The sequence below is a fragment of the Nicotiana tabacum genome, chromosome 13 (assembly GCF_000715075.1).
Source record: "Nicotiana tabacum cultivar K326 chromosome 13, ASM71507v2, whole genome shotgun sequence".
NCBI classification, from domain to species: domain Eukaryota; kingdom Viridiplantae; phylum Streptophyta; class Magnoliopsida; order Solanales; family Solanaceae; genus Nicotiana; species Nicotiana tabacum.
The window spans coordinates 64358631-64371463 of record NC_134092.1 but is presented as its reverse complement, the minus strand read 5'-3'; the positions used below and the strand labels follow the sequence as shown (position 1 = coordinate 64371463).

Here is a 12833-nt window from a genome sequence, read left to right as displayed (position 1 = left end):
AATGGAAATTACTTATCACCCTACCATAACTTTGGAGGTGAATCCTCTAAATGTCCTTTATGTAAAATATTTTGAAATAAGATACACAAAAAAAATCATTTGTAAAGAAGCTTAGATATGATATGATCACATATATGTCTAAATTATAAGTACATTATAATATTATCCATCTTAAATAAATTGATCATTTTTACATATTCAGATAATATCCAATCATTTCAATTCAAGTTTTATTCTAATGTAATGACATTGATTAATTTCAGCATATGATTATTACATTCTTTCTGTCAATTGCTTTACAACAATATTTTCTTCGTGTATACATCTAATTTTTTCATTAGTTACATTTATTGTTCCTTCATATAAATAATTGACTGAACAATTACGTGTCATTATTAATGTGCAACGCACGTTTATAGAAACTATTATTTGAAAAATCGACTTAATTGGTTTGATTTCTCTCGAGAAAAGCAACCCAAAACCGAACCATGAATAAATCTCTGTATACGGCATGGCGCACGGCTCCTTCTCTGCAATCAGCTTCTATATAGATACCCTTGGTTAGGGATATCAGCAAAGAGAGGAGGAGAGATGGGGAATATTTGCCTTTTATGAATACGGATTAAGTGCTTTCTTCCTTTCTTTTTAGGAGGAGGGATTTACGGGAATAATGGGGGTTAGATCGAAGACATTGATGCTGACTAAAGTTTTGTCGCAATATTCAACAAAAACATTAAAAAGATATACACTACCTTACACTTTGGAGCATATATTTAATTTCTCAACAAGCAGATAGATATTCAAATCACAACTCACAGTATACTAAAATATACTGACAAAAGAATTACTACCTGATTCTCAATTTGTTCTCAAAGTATCATCCCAAAGCTACAATATACACAGGCTAGAACACTGAGATACTAACCTCAAGTAGTTATAGTCTCTCGGTTCTTACAGTTTCTTATCTTTACCGTCATTGTGTTACTCCAAAAACCTTTACTCGCCTCACAGCATTGTCTTCGAGGTACCTGCATAAAATTATGATCACATCAGCATACTATCAAGAAATTAATGAGCCATAAAGATACTCTTTTCCCATTCCAGAAGCAGTGGAAACCCTTTTAGACATACTTGATCCTCATAGGAACTCACCATTCTTTAGAGAATAAAAGGTCAGACTATGGTGCCAAGTGTCAACTGCTAGTTTATGTTTTACAACGAGGTGACTATTATCAAGTTCAGTTTACTTAAGTTAAACAGAAGTAAATGCTTCATAGGCACTAAAAAATCCAGTTCCAGAATACTGTAAGCACATGAAATTTCTCTGAAAAATACTCCGACAATGGCTTTAGCACAATCCGTCTAAACGAAAAGATCAATTTTGGACTTGTTAAGGGCAGAGATCATGCCTACATGAAATAAAAAATTTGAGGGAGAGACAGAGAAGGGCAAAAACCTTTTTCCACTTCTCAGGATCCATTTTCAGTGATGAAACTACAATCTTCTCAATGGCAAATGCACGTGCGTAGTTTGCCTGATTACACTTCTTTTCTTGTTTTATTGGAAGCTTCTTGTAAGTAGTTACCGTCTTTCCCTTCTCATCCTCTTTAATTGAGTCTAAATAAAATATTAGTGGCCGTTCACAAGGTTCAGAACTCATAGGCCTGGTATTGAACGTAAAAGGTCCACTGCTCCAACTCCGCCAAGTTCGGAATGTCTGCAATGGTGTTTCCAAATCCTTGGCAGACAACAGCCAGGGGTATATCTGCACTGCATATGCCCAGGAAACAGATATGGACCATTTATACCTCTGGTAATAACAGAAAGCCTGCTGCATTGTTCGGGAAGGATCAACCTTGTATGCTGTGGTTAACATTCTTAAAGACTCTAGCTGGCTCTGATTAGGAAACAATGGCTGTACATATTCCAGGTGGTGGAGAGATACAAGTGGTGCCATTGGATGAGCTGCCAATAGACCAAAAGGATCATCTCTAATATCAATCTGTCAAACCGTCATAACAGAGAAAACAATTAGCTTTCCTTGATATTGCATCGGCAGATATGAGAAGCTCGAATAAGAATTTTGCAGGTGTGCACCTACAAATATTTACGAGCTTAACAGATCCAACTGAAATCATATAAGCCAAATAACATAATAAGGTCTGTGAAGTTGTTGTCACAAAGTGTAGCAATATGCAGATATTCCTTAAACCGGAATGAATAAGACCAAATGGTAATGAGTTCCAAATAGGGTCTATAAAAATCGATCAATCAAATTACCAAAAGTACATAATTCAGTTGATTTTGTTTCAAAGGCAGAAATAGAATTCGTGGTCAACAACAAATCATTAATTATGGAAATATTTGCACCGGAGTCTTTAAAGGAAAGAAATAGAATCACTTTAGGATTTTTTTTTTCCTTGGGAGTTAATGGAATTATTTTACGTCTTGAAGCTAAAATTGAAAAAGAATTCGGCCAACCTCACTCATATATAAATCATCCATTTCTATTGATTCTATTGCATACTACTGTTATTTCGCACAAACATCAAGATTACTCTTGGAAAATAGCAATTGTTAGGTGCTTTCAAGGTTCAAGCTGCTCAACTAAACAACCCGTTCCAAAAGACGAAGTTGTTGAAGTTCGTTAGGTGTTTAGGTTGAGTCAATAATTCTTTAATTGTAACCTATTTTGCTTTTGAGAAGTGTATTGTTAAGTTATCAAATCTGACGAGTTTGTTTAGCCTTCTAGACTAAAGTTTATAGTCTTGAAAGCGATAGCCACAATTGGGTTGATTTTATGGGTTAAGGCACTAGAGTTAGTCCCCTTGTTTATTAAGTTGTAACCTAAAAGCTGCTCTTTAAAGATTAGTGAAGTCTTGAGGCAAATCCTAGTAGAGTAGGTCGTGGTTTTTACTACCTTGAGCAAGAGATTTTCCACGTAAAATAACTTGTATTCTTTAAATTCGGCACTTCACTTTTAGTTTTGTGTCAGAATAATTAAGAAAAAAATCAGGTTCTTTGACAAGTGAAAATCGGGTACGACACAATTCACTCCCCCTCTTATGTCTAGGTGTACCCTAAAATAACAATTTATGTGTGTGTGTATATATATATATATAAATAAAATTGAGTTTGGACCTATTGCACAAAGACTACATCCGCCTACACCCAAACTGTCTACTTGAAGCAGGGAGAAGGACATAGTGATGCAGTAACATCCCGATGAATTTGTGTTTACATGCACACACTGTTCATGCATGCATAGTTTGGTGCACAAGAATGTTGTAACATGGTAACCTTGATAAATAAAAGGTCAGGATTGCCCAACTACCCAACTCTGATTTATTCCATGCCCTCTTGTACTTTTTTCAATGAAGACCCAAAAGGTTTGGCACTCCACGAATTGAGCAACAATGAGACGGAAGAGCTTCCATCAGCCACATGAAGTGGCTAAAGTCATGTCTGTCTAATAATCAACAAACTCGGAAAAGGGACAAGCAAGAAAAGCCAAAGAAGACGTGCCACTCATTTTGTCACAACTTCGGGACTAATGTCAAGGCCAAGTAAAATAAAAAAGGATATGTAAGTCTTGGGACAAATAAAGGTACGTACAGGGGACAAAATCATGTTCAAGGAACATGATGCTAGCTCAAAAATCTGATTCTTTATTCTTTTGTCCACCCACAGTGAGGCCTCTTCAAAGTAATCCATTCTTTTATCAGCAAGCTTGTCGGTCATTCACTTCTCTTCCTACTTAGGGGTGTTTAGTAAAACTGTTATACCATATAATTAATATATTAATTAATCAATGAAATTTAAGTGTCTTCAAGGATGAATAGATAAGAACTAATCCAAAACCTAATGATTTTTACATTATAAACTTTATTTTACTTAACAATTGTGCACAAACAACTTTTATACATATATGGGGTATACTGAAAGATAAAATTAAGTCAATGAAGTCTTAGAATGTTACCAGATTTATCAACTTCTAAGGGTGTGTTTGGTATGAAGGAAAATGCTTTCAATAGAAAATATTTTCCTAAAAATGTTTTAATGGAAAATGAACGGTTTTATCACTTATTTTCCCTTATTTGGTTAATTAGTGAAAAACTTTTTTCGGAAAATACTTTTTAGTGTTTGGTTAGAGAGTGAAATTTTTTTTTTTAGAAAAATATTTTTTTATGCTACTCTCCTCACCCCATTCCCCCAAGTCCCCATATTTCCTGTGCTCCCCCCCCCCCCCAAATTACCCAACGTTTTCAGGACTCTATTTTTTTTTCAAGAATTTAATTATTTTTCCAAAAATTTAAACAAACCCAAATGAACTAATGTGTTGCTTTACTTTTTTACGCAAAAACAACGTTAAAATTTGTGCTTCATAACTAAAAAGAAAATACTCTTTTTTTGGTTGAAAAGAAAATACTCTTTCTACAACACGAAAATAAAGTACTCATTATTTTGTTGAAATGAAAGAAAATATTTTTTCTACATCATAAAAAGAAAATACTCATTTTGTTGCAATAAAAGAAAATACTTTTTCTACATCATCAAAAGAAAATAGTCTTTTTGTTGAAATAAAAGAAAATACTTTTTACTACATCATTTTGTTGAAATAAAAGAAAAAACTTTTTCTACATCATGAAAAGAAAGTATTTTTTTTTGTTAAAATGAAAAAATATACTTTTTTTATCTCATAAAAAGAAAATAATCATTTATTGAAATAAAAAAAATACTCTATCTACAACATGAAAAGAAAGTACTATTAATAATATTTTAATTTATGGTGGAGGCTTGGGGTGGGGGTGAGGGGTTGGGGTTGGGGTGGGTTGGGGTGGGCATAGGTAGGTAGGGGTGGGTTGATAGTGATGGAGAATAGGGTGGGAAGGTTGAAAAATAGTTTTGAAAAATGTTCTTTTTCTTTTGATAGAGAAAAGATTTTCCTCCAAGTGAAAAAAAATTAATTCACGAATAAAATATTTTAAGCCAACCAAACATGGGAAAATTACAAAACATTTTCCGGAAAATGTTTTCCTTCATACCAAACACACCCTAAGTCTCATAAAAACACACCCTAAGTCTCATAAAAGATAATTTTGAGGTATTATAAAATAAACTTGTGATCTGTTTCAAGTGGGATATTTGAAATAAATAATTCATGTCACGTCATATCATAAACAAGTAAAAAACACGTTAGGTTAAAAAGAAAGAGAAAAAGAAAAAGAAAGAGTAAAGCCCAATAGTGCAAGATTATAAATGAACAAAAAAATGATAGAAATGAAGCATACAAGTATCCAACAAAAATCGACCACCAAATTGAGTGTGTGCACCGACGAGCGCGATTGCACACGAGCGAGCAATGCCCATCTTAAAAATAGGTCTGAAAATTTTATGGGAGAATTAGAAAAAGCCAAATACTGTTAAAAGAATAGAATTGGCAATAGGTACAAGGCAAAACTACAATACTAACTACTGTACTAAGCGACAAAGAGCGCTCAGGCATGTGATGGATATGAATTTAACTTTTTGTAGATGCCTTACCATCGAGGTCTCTCCAACCTTTGACACGAAGCCCCAAAGAACCAATTACAGTATCCACGAAAACATCAAAACGCCTCACTAGATGCTTGTTCTTTTATTTTTTTACTATTCGTTTGTTTGGACAAGTACATGTTCAACACAGTGCGCTAACTTAACGAAAAATACTTTATTTAAAAGACTATTAGCTACACAGTTTTGGCATTTAGTTATATAATGAAAATATAAGAAATTATATGGTCATACTAGATGGTAAGAGGTAGAACAAGAATAATATTTTTAATAAGAGCTTTCAGTATTAAACTTTGTTGATGAAGTTGATGTGTGGCTTTCGGTACTACGGTGCATACTACGCACCATGCTCCCTGTAATACTGTTAATTAACCTTTCTAAAGTATGTCTCTTTCATGATCCCAAAAAAAGTTGATGTGTGTCTAAGTCGAGCAATATGGTGCAAGTTACACTCATGAGTTTCTTAATAGATGGAACATATATTTATCGAGAAAGATAAATTTGAAATGAAAATTCAGTCACTGAAATTTATTTATTTTTAAGAAAGAAGGAAGAAAGAGGAAGAAGAAGTAAAGAGGAGAAAGAAGAGGGAACTGAAAATTTGAAATAATTTGAATGAGTATGGTTTTTTAAAAATTTTGAAAATTTTAATATTTACCTACAACTTTTGTTATTTTTAATCTGACCCCCGAACCCCTTTAATTACACATTTTTTGTTAACCTAAATTATTACACAAGACTTCAAAAGTCTTTTTAGTCGAAAACCCCAAAAGGGCAATTGTAAAAAATTCCATTCACGTAACTCTACTAACATGAAATTTGCTACGTGTCGATCCCCGAGTTTACAACATACAAAAGTAAAGGACTAGTGCCTACTTATTTACTCCATCCGTTTCAATTTACACGAGATAGTTTGACTCGACACGAAATTTAAGAAAAAAAAGAAGAAGACTTTTGAAATTTGTGGTCTTAAAAGTTTAAGGGATAAAAGTTTTGTGGGGCCATGATATTTGTGGTTATAAAAACTTCTCATTGAGGGTGAAATGAGTAAAATGAAAAATTTAAAGTTGAATTATTTCCAAATTTAGAAATGTGTTATTTAATTTGGAACAGACTAAAATGAAAAATACCTCAAGTAATTTGAAAAGGAGGAAGAGTTTCTTAATTTTCTTTTCATCCCCCCAGATTCCTCCTCAAATTAAATGCAAGTTTCAAAAGCAGCTCAAAATATATTACTTTCTGTTGTACTTTATGTGAGCTTATTATTAATTGAAAAACTAAACACAATTTTCTTTTGCTTATATGTTTTATAAATATCTTTTAAATATTTTAATTTATTTATTATAATAGTATTTTTTATATAACTTTTAAATACATAAATTTTATTTCAAAAAAATTAAAAAATTTATGTCCAAATTCATATCGAAAATTAATCCGTTTGATCCACATCAACGGAAATGTGAAATGGAGGGACTACTTCTTTCTCTCAAAGAGCTCCCCGTATTTTTTTAATCATTCTTCAAAAGCTCCTCCTTTAATGCCAAAGTTACTTCCTCCAATCTTAACAACTTTTCAAATTTAACTTCTGGCCCTTATCTTCCACATTAATGTCTTGTTTTCTATATTGATTAAGCCTAAAATGATGTCGCCCTTTAAAATGGTAAGCATTTCTACCGCACTACTACAGTAGTACTTATTATTTCGTTAATCTTTATTAAAGAAATATGTAAGAATTACTTTTACTTAAGAATATATCCAAATATGTTAAAATATTAATTTTGTGTCTATTTTAGATTCATGTCCAAACAGTACAATAACACAACAATTCTTAATTAACAGTTATGTTCAAGTCAAATGTGATGGAATCCGAACAAATAAGGTACATTCAAATTTACAACAAAAACAAACTCAATATAATCCCACTAAGTGAAATTTGAATAATGTGTTCGCAAATCTTATCCTTATCTTGTGAAGATAGAAAGATTGATTTCGATAGTACATAAAAATTTAAATTAGGAAAATAACTTATGTAGTAATCAGTTCAAAAGCTCCTATATACATGTGCTCATCAAGTAATCATTAATTATTTTTTCAAATTGATACCATGTCCGCGAAATATTTGTTAAAAGTCGGCTATGTCTCATCAAGTAATCATTAAATATTTGTTAAAATTGATACATGTGCTATGTCTTGCCACATCTTCCATCTAATTAATCTAAGACTTCTTAATGAACAGAAAGTATTCTTCTTATAAAACAATATTCTAATTAAATGAAGTTAAAACTCTTTAAATTGTTTGAAATGCCATAAAAAATACCTGGTGGAACCCCCGTTCTGGTGTAAGGGTGACACCGACCTCACCCACACAGGCCCACACCCGCTGATCCGACCCGTAGAAGTTGAAATACTGGTTGAGGCACCTGTTCATTATTCTCACCAACTCCGCCGCCAGCGGGTAGCTAATGGCAAACCCACCGCCGCCAAACGCCATGTCGTAGGCGTGCATCACATTCTGCTCCACGCTCTCCGAGTTCCCCCCGATGTAGTACATCTCCCGGTGATTGTACTTCGCTAACACTGTGACTAAGTTTTCAGTAAAGAAGACGGTATCGTCATCTCCCATCACGAACCACCTCGCGTTTGGTAACCCGACCCGGAATGAATCCACAATCACCCGGGAGATTCGGACTGCTGACTGCGAGCTCGTGAACTTGAATTTTTTCCAGTCGGAGGAAATTCGATAAGGAGGCGAAGTACCGGGCCAAGTTGAATTCGGGTCGGGCTCTTCATCCAGCCAAACGAACCCGCGTGTGACTGTGGGTTTCCACCAGAGCTCCGAATAGTGTTTCCGGTTCTTCCACGTCTGGGCTGACCCGGCTATGCCGAAGACGATATGCGAAATGTTGGTGGGCGAGAGGGAATCATCGGCGGCTGTGGAATTGTACTGATGGGGGTCGCAGACCGGGTTGAAGCTGATACTCGAGTCGGGGCATTCGGGGCACCGAAACCACAAGTCTTGTCTAACAAACGCCGAGTAGAGAACCAAGGATATGGAAGCCAGGAAAAGAAAAAAGGAAACAACCTTTATCGACGCCGTAAAGCGATCACAGTTCTTATCCTTTGGGAAGATAACCCGGAACGGCAGAGGCAGGTCGTGACCCGATTGTCCTCTGGTCTGAGACATATCGAAGAAGCCCGAGCTTTTCGGACCCAACAAATGCGTGATAAAACCAGCTTTCTATGATAATTGAATCCGCAAAACCCAAAACGTGGGTTTAACTTCAGTTGGAGGAGTGGGTAAACAAAGAATGAATGCCCTAAATTGTGAGAATTTTGTCTTAGCCAAAAAATTTAAGGGAGGTAATACAGAATGATGTCAAAGCTGCGTGTCTTATGCTTAGGAATTTAGGATGAAGAAAATGTGGGTGAAAGAAAGTCATCAGTCGCAAATGCCACGTACCGAATAAGCAGGTGCTCAGCAGTGGCCAACGATCACGTGAGACTCACTAGCAGTCCAAAAGCCCAAAAGACAAATAGTAAGAAATTCATTCACGTAACCCCACGCACATGAAATTTGCTACGTGGCAACCCTGAGTTTACAACATACAAAAGTAAAGGACTAGTGCCTACTTTTTTAGTTTCTTAATTTTCTTCAAAATATATTACTTTCTGTTGTACTTATTATTATTTGAAAAATTAAATAAATTTTTTTGATTATATTTTTTATAAGCACCTTTAAATATTTTAATTTATTTATTGTAATTTGTAGTACTTTTATATAATTTTTATATGTTTAAATTTTATTTTTAAAAAAATAAAAAAATTTATGTTCACATTCATATTAAAATTTAATCAGTTTGATTCCCGTAAACTAAAACGGGAGGACTACTTGTTTCTCTTAAAGAGCTCCACGTATTTTTTTAATCAATCTTCAAAAGCTCCTCGGTTAATGCCAAAGTTACTTCCTCCCACCTTAACAACTTTTCAAATTTAACTTCTGGCCCTTATCTTCCACTTTAATGTCTTGTTTTCTATCTTGATTAGTCCTAAATGATGTCGCCCTTTAAAAAGGTAAGCATTTCTACCGCACTACTACTTAACATTTCGTTAGTCTATTATTAAAGGAATATGTAAGAATTACTTTTACTTAAGAATATCCAAAAATATTAAAATATTAATTCTGTATCTACTTTAGATTCACGCCCAGACAGTACAATAAAACAACAATTCTTAATTAAGAGTCATGTTCAAAATGTAATGGAACCCGAACAAACAAAAGTTCATACAAATTTACGATAACAACAAATAATTCACAAATGCGGTCTGAAAATAATAATATATTCGCAGACTTTATTTCAATTTTGAAAGGAAAATATATAGGTTCAAAATTTAAATTAGGAAAATAACTAACGTAGTAATCAATTCAAAGGGTCCTACATCCATGTGCACATTAAGAAATCATTAATTCAACTGGATACCTTGTCTGCCAAATATTTGTTAAAAGTCGACTAGTGTTTGGCTAAGCTTATAAGCTGGTCAAACTAGCTTATAAGTACTTTTCGGCTTAACTATGCGTTTGGTAAAGTTAAAAGTGCTTATAAGCCAAGTGCTTATAAGTCAAAAATAAGTCAAAAGCCGTAAGCTAGTCACTCCCAGCTTATAAATTTTTAGCTTATAAGCACTTTAAGTTTGACCAAAATTTTTTACTATTTTATCCTTAAAATATTTTTTTTAGAACAAAACTATTATATCGATACTCACTACTTCAAGTACTATTTCAACCTAACCCCCCTCTCTTCAAGTCTGCAATGTCCATTGACTATTTAAGATAAGCAAATTCTTTATTCCTTTGCATATTTATATCTATATGATTGTGTATTAATCTTTGAACTGTATGTAATAAATGAGGACATATCAAATTTTTGGTGTGTTGCTTTCTAAATATTGTGGTGATAAAGACAGTGTTTGTTTCTCTTCAAATATTTTGTCCTATTTAGGTTTATTTTTTACTGAGAAACTTTTATTAATTTATTAATTATTATAACTTATGATTATATGCTTATCATAAAATAAATAATATTTATCATAAAAATTATCTTATCTAAGCACAATTGTATTTAAAATAAAATGACAAATAGAATATTTTGTATTTGGATCGATTTGGAATCTAAAATTTTGAATAAATTACGCCCTTATAAGTATAAACACTTCTAAGGTTATTTAAGTCATTTTAACAGAAAAAGAGCTTATCAGCACTTTTTTTTATCAAATACAGCAACAGCTTATTATCAATTTCAGCACTTGTATCCAAATACGTAACTGCTTATTTATTAAATCAGTTTCAGCACTTAAAAGTACTTTTCAGCACCTAATGCTTATCAGCTAATTCATATCAGCTAATCCAAACGGCCTCTATGTCTTGCCACACGGCCTCTATGTCTTGCCACATCTTCCATCTAACTAATCTAAGACTTCTTAATGAACAGAATTCATCTGACCCTAGTAACGATACATTAGAAAATTTGAGAAAGAATATAAATAAAATAATATTCTAATTAAATGAAGTTAAAACTCTTTAAATGTTTGAAACGCCATAAAAAATACCTGGTGGAACCCACGTTCTCTTGTAAGGGTGAAACCTACCTCACTGTCACGACCCTAAAATCACTCATAAGATAGTTGTGATTACACCTAGCCTCTAAGATTAGATAAGCCTAACATTCATGAATAACTTAACATAAAAAACGATCTATGATAATAAAATAAACAGGTAAAGCTTCTAATAACTCCAAATCAGAAACATCAGTAACAAGATCTCTAAACCGGTGCAACTGAGTCATAAGCTATATAGAAATAATCTAGAAATCTCTAATACAAGATTGTCTGAGTAGAAGATAAACAGTAGTAAGAGTAATGATTGAAGGTGACTCCGAGGCATGCGGACGTCGAGCGGGTTTATCTTGAAATCTCCGAAAAAATAACTGAACGATCACTGACATCCGATGCAAGCAAATGTACCTGGATCTGCACAAAAATATGCAGAAGCGTAGTATGAGTACACCACAATGGTACCCAATAAGTATCAAGTCTAACCTCGATAGAACAGTGACGAGATCAGGTCAAGACACCTACTAGGATAAGAAAAACTGAACAAAGTATGGTATAATTTACTAATGAAACAAGGAAATAATGGCAATAAGCAATACAATAAGGCGAGCTAACCACGAAAAATAAGGCAATAAAGACAACAAGAAATGAACACAAGATGAGAACAACAAGTAATCAAATACGGACAAATACAAGTAAGACAAAGAAGGAAACATCGAGAACTGTTCAATCAACAAGAATCACAACCGTGGTACTACACCTCATAACCTTATTTCATAATCACAATCACAATCTTTCCTTATACCGCCGCGTGAGCCTTACATTTAGATATTTTTTAAAATATTTTTTTCGAAATAGTTACACGCACTTTAGCCCTCTTATGTCGTTGCGTGGCTTCAAGTAATTCCCTTACTAGCAACACGCACATAAATCCCACTTTATGTCGCCGCATGCACATTAACCGCTATCCTTATACCGCCGTATGAGCATCAATATCACAACACAATAACAACTCACACCACAAGTACCCATATACGACAACTTGCCAAAATTAACAATACCAAAGTTTCTACAACATATAGCCCACGGCTCAACCACTATGTGAACAAAAATCTCAATAATAAAAAAATAAATGATAATTTCTCAACAAGTAAAGATATCTCATTAATCAATAACTTCAGCCTCAATGTGATAATAGCTTTCATAACCTCAACTTCAATAACCCAAAATGAAGGTATTTTCACGAAATGATAATTCCCAATTTAAATGTACAACATAAGCTTAACAATAAAAGTGATGGTATGAAATAGATTCTACATCTAAATGCATGGAATAACTAAACATAAAAAGACATTACGTAATGACAACTCCAAATAAGAATAACTCGACAATAAAGGAGGTAACATGACAATAAGAGAGATAATAAAGGCAATTAAGGTATATAAGAGCATGTTTGACAATAAGGAATAGAGCATGTGATAACAACATCAAGTAAAGCATGTAAGATCAATTTAAAAATGAAAGATATAACATGATATTGCAATATTAAATGCATGAAAGAGACTAAGAGTCTAGTCCGGTCAAAATACCACACATAAGGCCATGTACACACACGTCACATCGCGTACATGTCTTTCACGTAATTCAAACAACACAAATCAACCCAAGTCCTA

General features: G+C 33.5%; 1 protein-coding gene across 1 annotated transcript; it reads right to left on the bottom strand.

Annotated features, from left to right (window-relative positions):
* Positions 1-744: 744 nt before the first annotated feature.
* On the bottom strand, positions 745-9078 carry LOC107821451 (uncharacterized). The gene is made up of 3 exons (XM_075228010.1): positions 7871-9078; positions 1457-2002; positions 745-1028 (listed from the first exon to the last, which is right to left on the bottom strand). The coding sequence occupies exons 1-3, from the start codon at positions 8735-8737 to the stop codon at positions 927-929; spliced, it is 1515 nt and encodes a 504-aa protein (XP_075084111.1). The 5' UTR covers positions 8738-9078; the 3' UTR covers positions 745-926.
* Positions 9079-12833: the final 3755 nt, after the last annotated feature.

Excerpts from the sequence above, each read along its gene's own strand:
- LOC107821451 (XM_075228010.1), bottom strand. The coding sequence starts at position 8,737 with ATGTCTCAGACCAGAGGACAATCGGGTCACGACCTGCCTCTGCCGTTC. Across the intron at positions 2,003-7,870 it reads CAGAACGGGGGTTCCACCAG|ATTGATATTAGAGATGATCC; the intron begins GTATTTTTTATG and ends ACGGTTTGACAG. Across the intron at positions 1,029-1,456 it reads ATCCTGAGAAGTGGAAAAAG|GTACCTCGAAGACAATGCTG; the intron begins GTTTTTGCCCTT and ends AATTTTATGCAG.